At 36.9% G+C, this 22,843-nt stretch overlaps 1 protein-coding gene across 1 annotated transcript in view; it reads left to right on the top strand.

The window, feature by feature from the left end:
* LOC109422647 (TBC1 domain family member whacked) overlaps positions 1-21,164 on the top strand; it is a 45,224-nt gene extending 24,060 nt beyond the window's left edge. The window contains exons 3-4 of the mRNA XM_062859316.1: positions 4,023-4,387; positions 20,392-21,164. Coding sequence (XP_062715300.1) covers positions 4,023-4,387; positions 20,392-20,854 — 828 coding nt within the window. The 3' untranslated portion in view covers positions 20,855-21,164. The remainder of the gene's footprint in view (positions 1-4,022; positions 4,388-20,391) is intronic.
* Positions 21,165-22,843: the final 1,679 nt, after the last annotated feature.

The following is a 22,843-nucleotide window of genomic DNA, read 5'->3' as shown; positions in this document are numbered from 1 at the left end:
TTCTCAGGGGATTTTTTCAGAAATTATAAATTTCTGAAAAAAAAACAATTTGAATTGTTCAGTAATTGTTACAAGAACTCCTCCAAAGATTTCTCCAGGAATTCCATCAAGGATTTCTCCAGCAATTCCCAAAGGAAAACCTCCAGAAATTCCTCCAGGATTTCATCCAGGAATTTCTCCAGGAACTCCTCTAGGAAATTCTCCAGGAATAACCCCACGAATTTCTTCAGGAATTCCTCCAGAAATTTCTCTAGGAATTGATCCAAGCATTGCTCGAGAACATCCTTCAGAAATTATGTCAGCAATTTCTTCAGGATTTTTTCCTGAATCTTCAAGGAATTTTTTCAGAAATTCTCCAGGAATACCCTCAGGAATTTTTCAGGAATCCCTTCAGGCATTTCTCCAGGGATTTCTCCTGAGATTCCTTCATGAATTGTTTCAGGGATTCCTCCAGGGATTTCTCCTCAAATTTCTCCAGGGAAACCTCAAGGAAATCCTTCGAAGATTCCTCCAGGGAATTCTTCAGAAGTTCCTCTAAGGATTCTTCCAGCAAATCCTCTAGGGATTTCTTCAGAAATTCGTCCAGGAAAATCTCCAGGAATACATTCAGGAATTTTTCAGGGATTCCTCCAGTATTCCTCCAGAGATTTCTTCACAAATTTCTTCAAGGATTACCCCAGAGTTTCCTTCATAAATTCCTTCGAGGATTTTTTCCAGAAATTCCTACAGAAATTTCGCTAGAAATTCCTCCAGGATTTTTTCAAGGGATTTTTTCAGAAATAGAAAAATAATAGAATTCCTCTAGAGATTTCTCTAAAATGCATCCAGTAATTCTTTCAAGAATTCCTCGTGAGATTCCTCCAGGAATTTGATCATGGCTTCCTCCAGCAGTTCCCATAGGAATACCTCAAGGAATTCCCCTAAGCTTTCCTCCAGGATTTTATCCAGGAATTTCTACACAACTTTTTTAAGGATTCCCTCAGGATTATTTTTTTCAGGAATTCCTTCAAGGATTTCTTCCGGAATTCCTCTTGGAATTCCGCTAGAAATTCCTCCAGAAATTTCGAGGGGATGTTTTTCAGAAATAGAAAAAAAAAACAGAAACAGAAATAGAAATCTCTCAGAATTCCTCTGCAGATTCCTCTAGAAATTCATCCAATAATTCTTTCAAGAATTCCTCTAGAGATTCCTACAGCAATTCCCACAGGAATATCTCTAGGAATTTTTCCAGGCATTCCTCCAGGATTTTATCCAGGAATTTCTCCAGGAACATCTCCAGCAATTCTTCCAGGAAATACCCCAGGATTTTTTTCAGGAATTCGTCTAGGAATTTCTCCAAGAATTGCTCCTGGACATCTTCTAGAAACTATGTTAGCAATTACTCCAGGAATTTCTTCAGGAAATCCTCTAGGAATACTTTCAGGAATTTATCAGGGATTCCTCCAGAAATTCCTCCGGAGATTCGCTCAGGAATTGTTTCAGGGATTCCTCCAGGTTCTTCACAAATTTCTCCAGGGATATTCCCAGAGATTCATCCAGAAATTTCTTCCAGGAATTCCTCCTAGAATTTCTCAAGGAAGTTTTTTTCAGAAATTTCTCCAGCAATTTCTCCCAGAACTCCTCTGGAAATTTCTCCGGGAATTCTTCCAGGAAAGTTCCAAGAATTCATCGAAGAGATTTCTCCGGGAACTCCTGCTGGGTCTTTTTAGGAATTACGCCAGGAATTTGTTCAGAAGTTTCTCCAGGCATTCCTCCAAGATTCTCTCTAAAGATTTTCTCAGGAATTGCTTCAGGAAATCCTCCAGCAATTCCTTCGAAGATTTCTCAAGCATTCCTTCAAGGATTTCTTCTGAAATTTCTCCAAGATTTCCTCTAGGAATTCCTCAAGAGATTTCTTCTGAAATTTTTCTAGGGATTCCTCCCAGAATTCCTCCCGGAAAATCTCCAGAACTTTCTTCAAAGAATTCTCCAGAAATTTATCTAGGATTTCTTCTAGGTTTTTTTAAGGGCAGACTTGTTAGAATCCCAAAATGGCCGCCACAGTGGCCGACTTTGGTATCTACTCACGATTTCGAAAGCACAAATCTCTTCGTAAACAAATTCAGCGCACCTGAGCTTCTTTATTTTAAGCTTATTACAAGTGAGCAAGAACAGAATAATAAAATGCACTGTTGTTTGAAGCTTGGTTCTTGAGATTTGTGCGTCTCAAGTTCTGATGATCTATTGAAGCGGGATTTCAAGACGTTTGTCCTTAATGAGATCTTTTCAGATATTTCTCAAGGTATTCCTCCCATCTATACAGGAATTCCTTCAGGTAGACTTTCAGAAATTCTTCCAGGGATTCCTCTGGGAATTCCTCTAGGGATTCTATAGGGCTTCCTCCAGGCATTCTTCCAGGGATTGCTCTAGGAATTTCTCAAATGATTTCAGTAGAAATACCTCTCAGGTTCTCTTCAAAAATTCGTTCAGGAGTTCCTTCGGAAATTTCAGAAATCCTTCAATAATATTTTCAGGAATGTACTTACCGCTACCAGCACCACGTTGATTTATGTAGATCATGCGAGCTTTTTTTAACGTATTGTGCTTAATACAACAGCGTGACTGCTGAAGGGTTTAATAATGCTTTCAGAATATAATGTTATTATATTCAATTTCATCGTATTGCGTTTAGTTATAAAAGCTAGTAGGTACAAATTTGCTGACTAAAAAGCTGGCTACGCCCTTGAATCGAACCCGCTGACTCCGGGTTGGCGATCCATAGTCGTGATCATGTCTTGCTTCTTGCTTCTGCGATAGCAGTTGACGATAAAGCGATGGATGACGCATGCTACAGCTCTTTACAAACGCTCCCACTTGGAAAATATGATGATCTGGTAGACCTCTTCGTCGAGGTTTTGCACCATGCAGGGCCGCCATCCGTCTTTGTGTCGATCTTTGCTTCGGCCATTCTGTTTCCAACTTAAGAAATGCAGCTCCATGGAACCAACGAGATGCTACGTCTGCGCTGGGACCTTTACCCCACTTGGTAGCGTCGTCAGTCGGATTAATGTTACGTGGGAACGTATCTCCAATCAGCTCCGTCTTATTTAGAATCTCTCCCATGCGGAACGCCACGAACGATCGGTAGCAACGATGTTGCGATTGGACTCATGCCAAAGTGATTTTTGAATCTGTCCACATTACACGGCGAACGATCGAGAGCGTATGATACTCCTTCACCGCCTTAGCTAGCCTCGCTCCCAGCAAAGCATCTATCATTCATCATTCACATCTCTGTAGAAGTTTCTTTAGGGATTCTGACAAGAATTTCTGCAAAGATTTTTTTCTAAAGTGCCAATCAGAAGTTCAGTACAGAAGTTCTCTTCATCTCTTCAAAAGTTCATTTAAACATTCATCGAGGAGGATTCAGGGATGCCTCTAGGAGTGATAACTGGGATTCCTTCAGAATATCTCTCAGGTATTCCGACAGGAGGTCTTGCAGAGATTAGGCTAGGAGTTTCTTCAGGAATTTCTACAGGAGTTTCTTCAGAGATTCCGTTAGAAGTTCCTTCAGGAATTCATCTAGAATTTCAACCAGGTATTCCTGCTAGAATTCATTCAGGTATTACACCCTAATCAGTAATATCTGTAGGAGTCCCTACAAGATTCCTCCAGGAATTGTTTCAATTGTTTCAAATTTTCAATTTCTTCTAGCAAGCCTCATGAAATTCTTTTGGGGATATTTTGTGGAAGGAATTGATTCTGTATGCCGAATGAAGATTTTAGGAGTTCTTTTAGTGATTTCTCTAAGAGTTCCTTCACATTTTTATACAGAAGCCCAACAAAACCAAATCAGAAAAATCGACTTTGTTGACCCAGTCTAATATATAGTCATTGGCAGAGAAAGCAATCAGTTAATACCTGTAGAGTTACTCATAGCTGAGAATCAAGCGTTGTCCCAGTTGGGACGTCAAGAAAAGCTAAAAAGAAAAAGCCTTTCATGAGTTATTCAAATAATTAAACATGTCCATTTTCCTCCACAGCTCCGAGAACGCTGCCGGAAGGGTATCCCGCAGGCGGTACGCCCCCGGGCGTGGTTCTACCTGACCGGGGCCTACCAGCTGCACCAGAAGTACCCCAATCTATACCACGAGCTGCTCCGCCAGCCGGGCAATCCGCAGATCATCGACGAAATCAAAAAGGACCAGCACCGGCAGTTCCCCCATCACGAGATGTTCATCGACGAGGAGAAACCCGGCCAGAAGGAGCTGTTCAACGTGCTGAAGGCGTACTCGATACACAATCCCAAAGTAGGTTACTGCCAGGCCCAAGCGCCGATCGCTGCCTTTCTACTAATGCATTTGCCGAGCGAGCAAGCCTTCTGGTGCTTTGTTACTATCTGCGATAAGTGAGTACCCTCCCGTGCTTTGATTAATGATTTTGCCTTTAACCCGTAGTAATAGCAGTCATGGTGCGGCTTGCAGCTTAAATTTTGGGTGCGTTTGATAGCGAATGATTTTCACAGATTAATGCCGCCGTGCGTCGCCGCGCCGTCTTGGCGATAACGATTAATCACTATATTTCCGGGCTAAAAATATGTGCGAAACGGAAGAAATGGTCGGAAAAAATTTTCGTCATACCATACTCCTACTAGGTGATTTACCGAACGAGTGGAAAAGATAACTATCCACTTCGTAGGTTATTACTGACTAATTGACTAATAGGTAGTAGATAAGGGAACATCCATAAATTACGTCACGCTTTTAGGGGAAGGGGGGTTCAGCAAAGTGTGACGACCCATACAAAAAATTCAGATGTCTTATACCAAAAGAGTGTCATAGGGGGGAGGGGGGGGTGGTTGAAAATGGGCAATTTTTGCGTGACGTAATTTATGGACGTTCCCTAATGTAGGTGCTTCTGACAGTTGATGACATCAATTGATGTATCATACTATTGGTCGGAATTTAGTATCAGCACAGACAAACTGTCGTAATATCTAGAACAATTTCCTTAAAAATCCATCGCTCAGTTCACACTATCACCACCTGGTGAACACGAAACATTACTGCGTTATGCAACAACACCAAAAGACGGCGCTAGTGTGAAATGACAAACGCGACAAAACGATGCGCGCGAACCTGGTTGTGAAGGTCACAACCTAGAAGATTCAAAATGGTTGATGGAAGTTTGCCAGTATTACGTCTGTTTGTCTATAGTATCAGTTTCAAATTCTGAACACTTTCAGTTGTTATTAGAAAGACAGCAGGGGTGTTTCCGATTCCGACTTATGTTTTTCATTGTTTGCTTTTAGAGCAATTTCAAAGCTAAAGCAAAGCTAATAGAAAGCACAAGAAAGCATGGTCTAGACACCAGTATACAGCTACCAAAAACCCCATAGACAAATGCTTGGCAAAGACACACGAGAGAACCAAGTACTGATAAGGCGAATTGCCTAACCTAGAGCACAGCTCCAACAGACGAATTCTTGCAAATTCTTTTATCTTGAATTACAATAATAACAAATATACTATATTAACAATATAGGTCACTTCACGTTTTTACATACAACGACATGGAGACACCGTTAGCGAATGATTTCAACACCACCTCGTATCAGAAAAAGTCAATAATTGTATTTTGATCAATTTTAGTTTACCGTGCAACGCGAAATTTCTTGAAAAAGACGTTAGGGGTGTCGAAGTTTAATCGATTAATAAATAATCAATTTACAATATATGCAAATAAAAAAAATATTTCATTAGATGACATCTAGGAATACATCTATAGAAAAATTTGAATGCTTTCTCATTGTAACCTGAGACATTGTAACGACACCGAAATCGTTGACAATCAAAATTTTAATTTTCCATCCTCAAAATTTACTTATGTTTTGCTCTGGTGGTTGCTATTTTCCTTTGACTTTAGTATCATCGTTCTTGGATTGAAGCTGCTCAATTTTATCGTAAAATTTGTTCTAGACGCATCTGGAAGAGAATTTACTTTTCTGTGCAGAAATGGCTCGTTTGTATTTCTATGAAGCAAAACTCGTTAAAAAGTAAAAAAAGTTAACTTTACCTATGCTGCGCCTTGATGGAGTCGTACCAGCGGCGTCATGGTCGCAATTTTTTCCGCAGTCAAGTTCGCAGATTGTGAACAATCCTCGGTACTCACTTTACGTAATTTATGTTTAGTCCCTTACTGTCAGAGCTGTCAGATCAGTGTAACACGCTAAATAAAATTTACACAAAAGGCAATTTACACGGAAAAAAATATACGGTTATGAATATTTATTGGGTACCGGACTGGTCACCGAAAACTTGATCGTTTTCTTTGGTACATCGAGGTCTTGAAATTAGTCTATGGTCGTACTTTTGTCAGGGTTTAAATACCCTATTGTTGCTCAAAATGCTGTACTTTTCCTAGTCATACTACACCAGGATTTGCCCGAGAGATCATTCAACCATTGATCATATTTCTTGGAAGTTCAGAAAATCGATCATTGAAGCTAGACCCTATGGGCTATGGAAGGTACTAAACATGAGAAATGGTATTTGTATGTCGTAATTTGGATCGGATATGAGGTTTTCAGACTCGAGAGCTCGATAACGCGTTAAATGGATTACATATCTTTCACGACGATGCCTGCATTCAAAGTGTGTAAGTTTGAGAAAAATAAGAATAAAATATCTGCCAGAGAAGTATACGAGAAAACCCTGACAACTTTGAACTTCTTTTTCAGTTTTTTATTGAACTGCATATAAAAACGTGATTAATTCAATAATCCATTTTAGGTTGAAATTAAAAAAGTGAACATGTTTTCGTTGACAAAGCGTTTTCTCGTCGTTTCTGGACGTATCTTTGTAAAGAAACGTATATAATTTGGAAGTCACTCGTAGACTTCATGGCCTTGAAGAATTTTGGGTTTTATCATCAAAACTTTTCGTGAGATCGAACACAGAAATTTTATGTTGAGCTCAAGCCTTGGGTCAAGCTAGATTTTATAAGACTTTATACACGATTATAAAAACGGAAAAAGTCAAGAAAGTGAATCTGTGATTAATTCATTCGCGTTTTCATTTCATTTTTCAATGTGCTTCGGTTCATGTCAAATCGTACTTCAAGTATTTGGCTTTGGTAAGTTAAAGTTGGGGTGTGGGATCAATTAGGTAGGGGCTCCTATGTTGGTCACTTTAAGCTATAAAGGCAGCGCCCATTTATTACGTTTATTCAGTGGCGATTCCTTAACCTCAAATCTACCTGTTTCACATGCGTAAATTCTTGAATTTGTTCATGAAATTAGCTTGTAATTGATAGAAAATGACGAGAACTGTCGTTTTCGTCCATTTTCAATTTGATTCTGATCCCGATTTCTCCACAAATTCATGATCAAAAACACAGTATGCAAGACAAAGTTTGCCGGGGACAGCTGGTTTATTGTAAATTTGGTGGAGAGAGCTCTAAAAATACCTGTGGAAATGTGAACAGAATAGTAAGAGGATGTTCAGATTCTGATAAACACGCCAGAAAATGTTAAAGAAGAGCTATTTTTCTTCTTATTTGAGTAGTTGAAAAAAGTCGATCATTGTTTAATCGATTATTTAAGAATAAATGGGCATCCCCACCATGCAATGACAGCTTGACAGAATAAACGTCATTTGGATGGCGCATGCATTTAGTGTGTAGTAGTACCTCTTCTGCCGCTTGCGACACATTCACTAAAAAGGAGTCGCCAAAAAATCTGAAGAGTGACCTATATTGTTAATATAGTATATTTGATAATAACCTTAGTAAGCTCAACCACATAATTAAGCTCACTAAAAAAACGATTAACTACTGACTAAAGACTCCCATTTGTAACACACATCGCGTAAAATTGCTAATCATCTTCCCAATAGACTGAGACCTAGATCAGATCGGAAATCATGCAACTCAAGCGACGACGACTACACACAGTATAGGCTCAGTGTACCAGTTATGGTTATAGTACCTCAAATTCGCCATAGTTGATTTTCAACCTTTAAAGATGCAAATCAACTAGGAAAAATACGTGAACAACAGATCACGTTCACAAAAGATGATTACAATCATTCAAACTTCACAATTTGCTCATGTTATGATAGAAATAAATCATTTTCCTTGACTTTTCGGCCTCCTTGCACCCTATTTCGCCATAGTGTACCAGTTATGGCAAATCCCATAAGGAATGCATGTAAATAGTGCGAAGTGGAACCCAAATTAACAAATGTATCCATAACTGGTACAGGGTTCCTATCATTGGCACACGCCGTAATAAATACTAAAAGTAGTTTTGGCTCCGGTTTTATATTTTTCCTGTAAAGTATGAAAACTAATCAATCATTTGACTTATTGTTTACATTCGTCGGTCTTCTTCTTATGTTTGTAGAAATAGTTTTTCTTAGGTGGTGCGATAACTGGTACAGACACCCTACCTAGTTACAACATCGCATCGGTCGGTACCTACGAAGATCGCAATGATTAACGCTAAACGAGTGCACCATTTCCAGCATTTGCAACACGATACTTTCAGCAGTACAGTAGGGCGTCAGTTGTCGAATCGTTAATAGAGAAGCTGAAGCTATAGCATACCTACTGGTTGGTGTTGTTTATGCTCTGTGGCACGACTCGGTGCCGGTCGATGGATTTTTTTTATTATTTTGCTTTTCTGCGCATCAAAACAGCACGAACTGAATAACAAACTGGAGCGCCAAGCTCTGCGTGTCTGGAACCAACGGCTAATTAAATGGTGTTATGGTACACGGAAGGAAAAAGTTGCCGAACTTGAGACGTTATATTAAAAAAAATGACTTTCCGTATAGGATTTCCATTTTTATCTAAAATTTAAATAATTTTTAGCATGTTTTAGTCATTATCAGACTAGCAATTTGCTATCTAACCGGCGATTTCTTCACCTCGGCTCAACCGGTAAGCCAGGCTTACCCATATAGTTAAACCTGGCTTAACGCTTAAGCCAGAGTGAAGAAATCGGCCCTAAGAGCTTAGTTTTAGTGAATTTTGGTAAACTGACACACCTACTAATAGGAATGCATTTGAACTCCAACGGTCCAACCCATCACATTTGATAAATAATAAAAAAAACACTGAAATTTATTTTTCAAACGTTTTTATTAATTGATTCATGCATTCATATAGGGTGCCTGTACCAGTTATCGCACTACCTAAGAAGAACTGTTTCTACAAAAATAAGAAGAAGACCGTCGAGTGTCATCGGTATGTCAAATGGTTGATTAGTTTTCATACTTTACAGGAAAAATATAGAAACGGGTCCAAAACTACTTCAAGTATTTCGTTGGCGTGTGCCAATGATAGGAACCCTGTACCAGTTATGGACACATTTGTTAATTTGGGTTCCACTTCGCACTATTTACATCCATTCCTTATGGGATTAGCCATAACTGGTACACTATGGCGAAATAGGGTGCAAGGAAGCCGAAAAAATAAGGAAAATGATTTATTTCTATCGTAATTTGAGCAAATTGTGAAGTTTAAATGATTGCAATCATCTTTTGTGAACGTGATCTGTTGGTCACAATTTTTTTTCTTGTTGATTTGCATCATTAAAGGTTAAAAATCGACTATGGCGTAATCGAGGTACTATAGCCATAACTGGTACACTGAGCCTATTTTAAATTTTAACAACAAAAAAAAACAATGAAAATTTAACGATATTTTCCTATCGTGTACATGCGAATCAAATACCATATACCGTCTACCCCCGTTGGTTTGAACGACACCTCATGCAAACCAACGGGGTTCATTTTTAATTTGAACGTCTAGCAACTCTGTTAGCATCGAAAAACACACTACTGGCAACCTGATTTGGTGTTTTGTTTTGGTTCTGCGTTCCGTTTCGCACCGTTCCATTAGCAGAATGACGTTTGAACCATTTTTAGTTTGAACGATGTGCAGATTAGAGGGGGTCAAACTAAAAAGTGTTCAGATTACATGCGGTCAAACCAACGAGGGTAGACGGTAAGTCGTTTCGACTATGTGGAGCTCGTCAAAACAGAAACAGAAGCGTTAATTTCGAGAAAGAGAAAAAAAGCTAACTTTATCGTGATTGTTGATGTTATCATTTAGCTGTGAATTACATCACAACCAGAGTTCTGTCTGCATGCACTGGTTGCTTTACTCAGGTTTGATTGAAGGTTACGTGTGTGTGAATGTTGATTTTGATAAGAATTTAAAGTTAAACTCTGCAAAAATCTTTAAAGGAATTTTCGGGAAAATAAATAATTGGAAAAATGGGAGAAGCTTGGGAGAATTTTTGAAAGCACCAGACCCTCGGAGAAATTCTTGAAAACAATTTGAGAGGAATTTTTCTGAAAAATCCCTGAACGAATCTTCATAGTAACTTTTGGAGAAATTTATAGAAGAACTTCTGGATGAATTTTCGCAGGAATTATTGGAGAGATCCTGAGAAGAATCCTGGGAGTAATTTCTGGTGGCAGCCTTGGAGGAATCCTCGCAGAAACTTTTAAAAGAATCTTAGCACGAAATTCTTGAAAAATCCTCGCAAGAGTCTGGAAGAGAAATTGCCTATGCAATCCCGGAAAATATCTGAAACGCGAAGACATATCTGAAGATTTTTTCGGAGAAATTTATGGATGATTTTATGAGGGATTTCTGGGGAAATTCGAGGAAAAATGTCCAAAGGAATCATTGGACACTGTTAAGATGAATCTTAAGACAAATATTCAATAAACCTTCAGTAGAATTCTTCAGGAGAATCATCAACAGATTTTCTAAAGAACCCATTAAAGAATCTATGAAACAAGTTTGGATAAATCCTTGGACCAAAGTCTGAAGGAAATTCTCGGGAAAAAAATCAATCATTAGGTAATTTGCAGTAAAGTCTGTGAGAAACGTGATACCGTAAACCGGGGTCAAATTGACCACTTTAAAACAACTTTTGCTTGAAGCGTTAGTACCAATTTCAATATTGTCAAAAGAATTTCTGAAAAACCAGTACTGGGTGGACCTCTATTAAACTATGTGACACAATTTTGGTTCCACAAATTTTAACATAAAGTTAAACAACTTCAAACCCGAAAAAAATGAAAATACCACATTGGGGTGACTTCTTCGACGTGTGAAGAATAACCCTAAGTTAAAATTCACGAATAAAAAGAAATTAAAAAAAAAACTTTGGGGTGAAATTGATCAACATACAATTAAACATCAGTTAAAGTTCAAAATTGCCTTTTCCACTTAAGTTTGACGTTCTGAACAAGAACAACGCGTCAAAACTCTTAAAACTTGTGAATGCGGGTGTTAAAAAGCTAAATTAACTTTTGAAATCAATACTTAACGCCTGAGGGTAGGCAATTTCCTATTAAATAAGCGAGTTCAGCCACATATCATTACTTTTTAAACAATATCAAACTGTTAAATAACTGATTCTTGTCTGGAATAGTTACATTCATTTTTTTAGGTTTCGTGCTAACGTAATAACACACACAAGACGTGGCGCGACACGGACACTTATCGTTTTTACAAACGTAAAATGTAATAAAACATTCACCCTTTCGTGACCGATTTCGGGCTCGATGTTGCCCATCTACAGGACGATGTCCAACCTGTGGACCTGGTACAGGAATGTTCATAAATAAAAAAAACAAAAACAAAAACAAAAACAGAAATCGATTTTAGGTGACAAAAAAATATAGGTTAGATTGAAATTAAAAGTTTGAGGTTTAGTGTATTTATATTGCGTTTTTTTTTTTCTGGGAAAGCTCTATAGGACTACGACAATAAGGAACGACGTGCTGGAACAGATGATTAATTTCTTAAAAGTTCCATCATGGTTATTTTTACTTTTTCTGGCATTTCACAAAAATTTTCACAGAAGATCATTTTTAAAATTTTCAAGTTTTTCACGGGAATTTTTAGGATTTTTCAGGAATTCCATTTTAGAGTATTATTGTAAAAGTTTCTTAAAGGATTTCCGCAAAATCTTTTTCATGAGATACTCCAAGAATTTTATTAATTCTTTCTACAAAAGCTTGTTCGTAAATGCCTCTCAGAAATACACTGCGTGATGCCTCCGAAAAGCTAGTTTTTAGGCCACATTTGGCTTTCCCAAATTTTAATATTTTTTGCTCAACTCCTACAGCATTGGTGTCAAAGAAGCAAATAACCAAAAAACATTGGAGAATATGATGCCGTTTTGAAAAATCCAACTTATTACGTATATTAGGGTGTTCCAGAACGAAATCTATTAAAAAATCCACTTTTTAAGGTTTTTCTGATTACAGTTGTGATAATTACATATGTTTCCTTCAATTTTATTGGCGCACGTTGTTCGGAGAAGTTGTAGCAAACAAGTATAGCTTTCAATTTCTGCCGAAAAAAATAAATTTTGACAAGTTTAAGTGTAGTTATGATTTTTTGAAGTTCAAAAACAGTCGAAAAACACAAAATTGATTTGATGCACCTCTTAATTTCAAAGGATTTGGCTGAAATTTCGATCAGTCACTTCTTTTAGGATGCCAATCAAAATATGGGGGTGGACTTGAGAATCAGAGAACATTTTTACAAGGTGGACAGGCCTAAAACCAAAAAACTACAGGAGCGTTTGGTACGGTATCACCGACGAACCGACGTAACAGTGGTGTTTCAAAAGTGCCCCCCCCCCCCCCCCCCCCCTAATTTAACGGTCGACCAGCGACGCGAGCGAACGCTACTGTCAAATCAGCACAGACGCGAACCCTTTCCTACACTCCCGTTTAAAAGTTTGGGGTCACCCCCTCAAAAACATGTCATTTTTTTAGGCCCATATTTCCGCCAATTTGCGTCCGATTTCAAAAATCTAGGTTTCATTCAAAAGATAATAAGTCAAAGAAACTTTGAACATGATTTAAAAGAAACTTTTTCAAAAAATTTTGTATGTAAACTTAACCCAAAGTTGCCAAATTTTCTAAAAAATGAATATAAACTTACGGCAATGTAATGTGACCCATTTTCTATTAGCTTTCAACTGCTTTTTACAGAACTTAGCTAAAAAATCTAGAAAAAAAGTTATTAAGTAAATTAATCCTTGATGACATCGGCCAAAAGTTTGGGGTCACCATCGTAAAACATGGAAAAGTGATTTGTTGATATCTTTGTCATCTTTCATTCAATTTTAATTCTTCTTCGCTTATTTGAAACAAAATGAATGATACTTATTGCATAGACATTGAACCACACATATTTGTTGAAATTTACATACTAAAATTTAACGTAAATTGGCCTCATTTTTTGAAGCGTGGTAAAATGTGCTAACTTTACATAACATTTTAAATACAAAAATCCTTAAATACCTTAAGTTGAAGACATCAAACGTAAATTTAGTAATTTATCTTTGAGATGAGCCAAACATAATAAAAATTGAGCTATAGATGACGAAAATATCACCAAATCACTTTTCCATGTTTTACGAAAGTGACCCCAAACTTTTGGCCGATACATCATAATGAGGGGTGACCCCAAACTTTTGGTCGATGACATCAAGGATTAATTTACTTAATAACTTTTTTTCTAGATTTTTTAGTTCAGTTCTGTAAAAAGCAGTGGAAATCTTGGAAATATTTTTTTAAGCAATCAAAAGGTTAATTGGTCAATTAACATCTAAATTAACGACTCATGCAAAATATTTCGTTTTACCAAATCAAATTTGATAGATTTAAGCATTTTATGTTGGTATGTAAACTTGCTTGCAACTTTTGGAAGGTGACTTGTATAGGAAATAGCGTGCCTAACATAAATTGAGGTATAGCTCAAAATTGTGACGTGCTGGAACAAATCTGAGCCCGGATTCCGATATTGCGGCCCAAAAATCTGTCAGAGCATAAGCTTGCTCTTGAGACAGACCAAAAGATAATTATTGTTACGCTGTGTTATTGTTATGTTTTATATCTTTACTCGTACAGATTGTGAGGAGTCTTCTATCCTATTGTTGATTTATGTTGATGAAAATTTCCTCATGCGTCTCGAACTAGCGACACCCAGTGCACAGTGGGTCCAGAGCCGTGTTTACGAAGACAAGAATGTTTGTGCCTAAACCTTAAGCTTTAGATACATGGTGTTTTTGGGAAAGTTTCTTCTTATTTTTCGACCTGTTTTCTCATTATTGTGAAATTAGGGTGGTCCCTCTAGTTTCGCTGATCCAAACATCTGCTTTTTAATAGTTTTATGTACGTTCACAAAATGTTCTACAAAGTTGTAAAAGAACTTTTAATTCGTTCGTTTCTCGTAAATACTTTGTTCCGACCACTTTTAGAACTATCAACGACGCATATTTTTTCCTTAGAGCTCAAAGTTCTAACTCGCGTAATTAAAAATATATTGGCATTTTTCTTCAAAAAATCATTTTTCTTCAAAAAGTCATATCTCAAAAAGGAGCAAATGGATTTTCATTCTCCCGGTTGCATTGGAAAGATCGTACTCTGTTATATTTATGGTGAAAAAACTGTAGGTACCTTTTTTGTTTAAAGCTTTTTATTGAATTTTTAAAATACGATTTTTTTCATGGAAAAGCCGTTGTAACTTTGAAAAAAAAGTGATTTTTTGAAGAAAAATGCCAATATCTTTTTAACTACGCGAGTTAGAACTTTGAGCTCTTTGGAAAAAAGATGCGTCGTGGATAGTTCTAAAAGTGGTCGGAACAAATTATTTACGAGAAACGAACGAATTAAAAGTTATTTCAGGAAAACTGAAATTCATGGATCACCCTAACATGAATATTTAAAAAAAATATAAGTTAGGAACCATAAGAGATAGAATAATGGTTTCTTCGGCATACTTGCTCCAAATAAGTTCTTTTACAACTTTGTAGAACATTTTGTGACCGTACATAAAACTATTAAAAAGCAAGTGTTTGGATCAGCGAAACTAGAGGGACCACCCTAATTTCACAATAATGAGAAAAAAGGCCGAAAAATAAGAAGAAAATTTCCCAAAGACACCATGTATCTAAAACTTATGGTTTAGACACAAACATTTTTGTCTTCGTAAACACGGCTCTGGACCCATTGTGCAGTGTGTTGAAGTCCTGATCCGAACCCTTCGGCCACAGATGGTAAACAGTATTGCAAAGAAAAGAGACCAACTTTTAATTTTCATTTCATCCTGCCACGGAATATGTGGTTGTAAAGCCTGTATCCGCAATAATCGGGACACAGAAATACAGCTGTAACTCTGCAATAGATGCATTAAAATTGCTCAAATTTTGCCTAATAACATCTTAAGATGTGTTCACTTCACATAAAAAAAAATCATATGAATCGGTGAAGTACTTTTTGTTGTAGCAATGAAAGAATAGAATGTGCGCCATTGAATTTTGTACAGCCCATAGTTTTGCTTGTCAGCGCTGTAACTTTTGAATTTGGCAAAGAAAATGACTGAAACATTGAACACAAACCTCTCAATCTACATTTGTTGCATAGGCAAAATTTCATAAAAATCGATGCACTATCAACAATTTTATAGACAACACATATATTGGGACTGAACGTGATTTTAGCCCCTCAGACAGCGATCAGTCAGTACCCTTGTGTGTTTCGATTGTACTATTGAAAGTACTATACCAATAATCATCCAATTTTACAGGCATAATATACACATATTCAACTACCTTCTGTGAAAATTTCAAGAAAATTGGCAGAGAAATTCAAAAGTTATGAATAGGCAAACATCGCGTATGAGAAACACGAAAAATTTTCACCAACACTCACCCCTATCAACACCGGTGGCTTTCAAACCAATTGATTAAAGTTGATGAAATTTTGCAAGCAAGTGTCTCTAAAAGTATCATAACTGCTAACAAAGTTTCAAAACTTTCATAACAGAACTGTGAACTGTAGTGTAAAAGAACCATCTATTATGCGAATGAAAATTGGTCATGATTGTACAAAATGCTCAAAACCACGTCTGTTTTTTTTTCAGCCACAGTTAAAAGTAATGCATCGATTTTATGAAATTTTGCACAAACAATAAACATACACCAAAGAGTTCTCAGTAAATTATTTGACCAATTTTAATGATTCATTACAGAGCTACAGCCGTGCTTCTGTGTCCCGATTATTGCGGATACAGGCTTTAGTAAACACGGCTAGGTACTTCACCCCTATATGTGAATGTTAAGCACATGATTAGTGTGTCAAAATATTGGATAGCACGAAAAAGTGCCCTGTATGCACATATAATGCAGATAAAGCGCTAAATAATTGCTTATCTGCATACAGCTTCATGATAATAAAGAAAATAATGGGTTTCTACGTATTGCAAATACTGGTTGCCAGTTTATTTGCATTCATAATGATGTAGTGAAACTAAAACGCAAACCCAGTGCTGAATTAAGGTCAATTAATAAGGACTGTATCGGAAATTAACTATAAACAATCAAAATGCTCTATCTCGACGCACGGTTGGTCTTTTCACTTCGGTTCTTCTATGAAATCTTCACAATATAGTTAAGTCTAGAACAGCTTGAAGAAATTTGGAAAATGTTTAGTAATATTGAAAATATGGTTCTATGAGTATACCACACAAAATAACAATTTGTACAAACTGCAATTTTTTAAATTTTTTTAACGTTTCAAATATTTGTTGCGAAACAAATTTGTACAGGGAAAAATCTGGAAAATAATTATTTCTACTAGCAGTTATGTAAATATCACTTACAACCGACTTTTAAAATTCTTATTTTAAATAGATAAACCTCCAACATTAAGAATATGGTCTATCCTAAAAAACACCTACTTTTTGGTCGAACTTTGACGCTCTGTTTTAAATATCTTTAGAGGTTATAAAATTCCGTTCTCTGGTAAAACTACCTCCTCAAAAGATTTAAATACATACCCAATCGAAAAAAATGCAAATTTTCAACTTTATGTATTTTTTTATTTGCGTAATCGTTCTTTGAAGACGTATAAAAAAAGAGTTCCTCGAAAAATGGCCTTTTTCATTTTTAAGAATTGCCCTAAACTGCGGAGGAAATTTTTCTTGATAAAAATAATTTTCCTATATCATGAGCATTCTGGAAAAGAATATATTTGCGCAAAAATAAGAGAAAAAATTGAATATTTTCCCTCAGCTTTAACAATTCTAAATTTTTAGGAGGTGTCCAAAATTTTAAAAACATGTGTGCAATCTTTGAGATAAAAGTCCAAGTTAAATGATTATTCTTTGAAAATCAGAACTGTCATTCTTTATTTTAGAGATTTATATAGTATCTCCAAAAATGAAGTTTTGTTTATTTCGAACAGATTATTTTTTAGGCAATTGTGAACGTTTATAGTTAATTTCCGATACAGTCCTTATTAATGCACATGGTTACTTGGGAAATCTCATGCGATTACGTAAAGCCAGTAGTGTAGCCCACCCCATCCCCCGGATTAGGGCTAGCACCTCCTCCCTTGTGCCCAATTTTAGGGACAAATTTCCAGTTTGATACGCTTTCTAATAAACATTTTTTTCGGCAGCACCGCTTTTTTAACTAGAACTCTACTTGAATGTATTTTTATGGCCTCATTGTAAATTGCTGTGACTGTCAAATAAAAAAAGGTATCACTGATCGTCGAAAACTCCTCCCAGAGTGAATTTCTGGCTACGCCACTGCGTGAAGCAATCACAAAACAAACTCCTTGACGAATCCTCTAAAAGAAATTCGTAACTGTATCTGTAAGAAATAACTGTGCGAAATCCTACGAGATATAATCCCAGGAACATTCTTGAAATAATTCCTGAAGAAATCCACTGAGTGATATAAAAAAAAACTTCTGGGGGAGTGCCAAAACATTAGACATCGTACACAAATTACGTAACGCTATAGGGGGAGGGGGAGTCCAGCGTAGCGTTACGATCCATACATTTTTTTTGGGATTTCTTACAAAAAGCGTTACATAGGGGGGAGGTGGTCTGAAATGGCCTATTTTAGCGTTACGTAATGTGTGTACTATGCCTTACCTAAAATAATAAAATTATCTATAGGTACATCAGATATATCAGAAAAAAAAAACTTTCACAAGAATCCCAGTGGTAATCTCCAAATGAACTTTTGGAAGAAATACTGTTAGAAATTGCTTTGGGATTAAGTCCTGGAGTTGCTGGAAAATGGATTCCAAACTTAGAAGAGGATGAATTGCCGAAAACACCTTTTCGGTATTTTCTTAAGCAAACCTTGAAGTAATTTTTAAGGACTTTACCCTAAGAATTCAAAAAATCTTAAAATGAGCTTCTAGAAAAATGTTTGGAAACATGGAAAAGTTTGTGGCAGAATTATTGAAGGATTTGAAAAAGAAAGCAAATTTTATGCATATTAACAAGATATGATTTTCATTAAAAAAGGTTCTTTTTACACTATTTTAACAATTAATAATCTAAGTTCCTATGTTTTAAATATTGTACCGTCAAACGGGGTTACTTGCAACAGCGGTGTAACTTGCAACACGATGACACACATTACATGTGAATTATTTTCTCATAATAATGAAAGCTAGTATGCTCCACTATTCCGGTTATCAAAATTATCAACACAAAAGATCGTTTTAGTGAAAAAATCAGTTTTTTTTCTTTGTTAATTATTAAGCTACACTGTTAAAACGGTTTGCTCATTTTATGCCATAAAAACACGTATGAAAATTATATGTTTTTAAATAGCTTTTAACTACATGCTCATTTTACCTCATCGAAAATAGTAGACAATACTTTTAAATTCAATCCATTACAATATGTTTAGAGTATATCACCACCTTCCATGTTACCCGATCAAGCAGATTGATTTTGCGGCATTTCCAGTGGAAATGACCAAAACGCTTAGATTGTACACTGACAAATTCAAACTTTTACTGTTCTGAAAGTTCTCTAGAAACATTTCTTTATTATTAACTTTATTGATAAGATTGTCAGCCCGTGGCTGGTTCATCTCCATGGGAAAAAATCTTGAATAAATTAAATTATTTCTCCTGAATATTGTTTCATTTTCCGGAATTGCAGATGGAATAATAAATTGAAATATTCTGGTATATCCCTGAGGGTCTGATAATCATGGCGAATTCATATTATTTCGTTCCAAAATTAAACCAATACTTCAGCATATAATTCTCCGGAAACCTCGAAAATCATCACAGAATTTCAAATGACTTCAATATGACTTTCGGTTCATAGAATCCGGAACATCTCAAAATTGACTAGCGGATAATTATACCTTTTCCTAGTACCGTCGTGCGGGGCTTCTTTATACACTTTTTCATAGTTTTTCAACTTTATGACATTATAACTCCCAGACTAGTGAATGAATTTCCGCAATTTTTATACACAATAATTGTGAATATGTATGTAAGATGTATGCAAAATTTGAGCTAAATCCATTAATAAACAAAAAAGTTGTTCATACACCAATCGGACACATCTCATATAGAACCGGATGGGGGCTACTTTGGACATTTTTATCTATAACAAAACTGCATTTCAAATTCCAGGGTTATTTAGAAAACTACGTTGTACCAATACTGTAGTATACTATATCATACATAATTTCAATAAAAATATGCGTTTTAAGATGGTTCTGTGCTACCTTTGGTATTATGAGCAGCGTGATATTGCTATATAGATAGCCTGAAAAAAGGGACCATCAATCCTTTATTTGGGTGAAATGATCATTTATAACGTATAGCGATACAAATAATCGATTGCATATGCTACGTTGATACATTTTGAATGAATTGATCAACCCTTTGAAATTCATGAACTGTAGAAACAATGCGTACAGGCCAAATGTTCTGATACGTTATGTATATTTCATTGGTTTATTCGATGTTTTTTTCGCGTACTGACAAGCAATAAACGGTATGTTTGAAAAATAATTTCAACCAAATGAAGGGAAAACTATTGTTTCATAATAGTCCCTAAGACATCAAACAGATTTGAACCATATTTTGAATTCAAAAAAATCCATATTCAAAAGTGTCCAAAGTAGCCCCGCATTTCAAAAGAAGCCCCGCACGACGGTATGTATCTTTATAACTTCGTGCAGAACAGCCTGATCTTTTCCAAATTTTGACCACTGATACACAACTAGTTCATCAACTTACAGTGGAAATTTGAGAATATTTGATGTACTTTTCGAAAAATGACAGCTGGAAATTTTGCCTATCCCGATCATTTTGTCTATCCCCTGTAGTTCCCCCGGCAACAATAGGGTGTCTTCTAATTTTGAAACAGTGTTGAATCCGCTAACTAAACCACCGAACACATACAATAACAATCCCACTTTGAATAATGCATTTGAAGTCTTTCGTTTGAACGCAACACTCAAGCTTGCCGCCCACTTGAAAAACTCTATAATACTTAAGTACATAGTAACGAATAAAATTATCCATTCGTCCGCAGGTATCTCAAGGACTACTTCACACCGGGTCTCGAAATGCTCCAGCGGGACGCCGGTATGCTGAACGGTCTACTTAAGAAAACCTCCCCCTCGGTGTACCGGCATCTCCAGAAGCACAAAGTGGACCCGTTGCTCTACATGACCGATTGGTTCCTGTGCGCGATGACCAGAACCCTGCCTTGGGACACCCTGCTCCGGGTGTGGGATTGCTTCCTGTGCGAGGGCATCAAGATCCTGTTCAAGGTCGCCCTGGTCATCCTGGGCGCCAGCCTCAACTCGCACAAGGTGCGCAAGCAGGCCAACGGCCTGTGCGAGACGCTCGAAGTGCTTCGGTCACCGCCGAAGAAGTACCTCGAGGCAGACTTTGTGATGCATCACATTTTCCGGCTAAACATCACCGTCGAAGATTTCATCCACGAGCACAAAAAGCAGGAACTGCTGCACCGGAAGGCGAAGGTTTCCTAGGGACGGGCTGGCCCGTCCTCGTCATCGTCGTCGTCCAAGGCGGTCGATGGCAACTCGGCGCAGGAGGAGGACGGTAGCAGGTCGCGGTGAGCTAAGCGTCCGCCGTGGGCTCTTCCACTCTAGTCTCTGGTGGTACGGTGCGTGTGCGTTGATGGTGTATCGTTCGTGGAAGATCGGTCGTACGAGACTCGGCCGGGCGCGACCAGAACCGTCCTCAAACCGTTTTAGATCCTAAGCTAGGTGTTATTTGTGGTAAGGTGTTGAACTCGTAGTATTATTTATCAATATCAAAATTGATCGATGTAGTTTGCTTCCGTTTGGTTGGTTTCAAGAACTGCACCTTAAAATGATATAAAAAAAAAGATTTCCTTACTGTTGATTATGCGGATCAGTGCGATGAATTATACAGAGAGAATAAATGAATTTGCGAAAACGAAACTCATTGCGATTATGATGGTGGGTCGTCTATCCATCCACCAAGTAGCAGATAAGCTCGAATAGATAAGAGAAAATTTGAAGTACCCCTAGTAGTTAGACTGTTGTTACCGATGATGGACATGGACCTGTTACGGCATTGCGAGTGATGATTCGTAGATTGAGGAATGCTGAGGGGAGGACTCAGGAGAAAATCCAATTTTCCAATAAACTGATGAAGAACAATCGTTTACCAATTGTCAAAGTATGGGTTACCTAGTCTAATTTACACATAGACAGCCATTCATTGAAAAGTCCTAGAGAGTGATAGAATTGGATACTTCTATAATTTTTCTTGTCTATTTTAATGCTTGCAGTAAATGAGAAATGCATTACATGCAATAAATCGGTCAGGCCTACTATGCAGTGTTATTGGTTGTAGACTAAAGCCATTGAGTGGAGACATCTCGTATCAACCACTCAGTTCTAAGAAAGCAAAAAAACGTGAATATTGATATGGGTGATGAAGGTTCTTGTCAAGTTTCTAAAAGTTTCTTTTGGTACTGCTCCTGCGGTTTCTTCAGAAACATCTCCTGGGATTACTTCAGAGATTCCTCCAGAAATTCTTTCAGATATTCTTTCCCGAATTTTATAGAAGAAGGTACTTCATGAAGTATCACAAAAATATTGGAAAAAAAAATCAAAAGGAATTTCCAGAAAAGATTCCTAAACGAAATTCTCTGAAGCAATTTCTGAACTAATGTTTGGAGGAATTTCTCAAGGAACCTCTGCGGAATACCTAAAGGAATTCCTTGAGATGGCTCTGAAAGAATACCTAGAAGTATTTTATGTAAAAACACCTAAAGTAATCTTCGGAGGAGTTTCTGGAGGAACCCCTTGAGCTAGCTCAAGAGGAATTATAAGAGTTTTTTAAGAAACTTTTTGAGGAGTTCACGAAAAAAATCCTGGAGGAGTCTCTAAAACAAATTCCTGAAGGGCACTCTGGAGGAATTTCTGAAGTAAACTTTGGAAAAGTCTCTGGAGAAATCCTTGAAACAATTTCTGCGGGAATCCATGCAGAAACTGCAGTCAAAGGTATTGGAAAAGTTCATGAATAAATCTGTATAGATATTTTTTAAGGAATTTTTGGAGGATGTTCTGAAGATGGAACAACTGCTGGAGATATTTCTGGAGGAAATCTTAAATGAATTAGTTGCAAAATGTCTGAAGGTATAAATGGACAGAAACCCCCGGAACATTTTCTAAAATAACCGCTGGAGGAACTTTCGGAGGAACCCCGGAGGAAAATTTGAAACAAGACTGGAAGAATTCTTGAAGGTTCCTTCTAAACTATGCTTCTAAAGAAATTAAATTTTTCAAAGATATCCCAAAAGAATACCTGGAAATGTTGAGATTGCTCTGCAGATAATCCATGAAGCATAACTTGAGACATTCCTGGAGATACGACAAGAAATAAATTCTGGAGTGATTACGGAAAAAAAATACTCTTTAAGACAGAATCTTTGGAAGTATTCTTGAAGGATCCCCGGAAAAATTCTGAAAGAATTCCTTATG

Source organism: Aedes albopictus, chromosome 3 (genome assembly GCF_035046485.1).
Source record: "Aedes albopictus strain Foshan chromosome 3, AalbF5, whole genome shotgun sequence".
NCBI classification, from domain to species: Eukaryota; Metazoa; Arthropoda; class Insecta; order Diptera; family Culicidae; genus Aedes; species Aedes albopictus.
The sequence above is the reverse complement of the archived record's forward strand: the minus strand, read 5'-3'. Positions and strand labels throughout refer to the sequence as shown.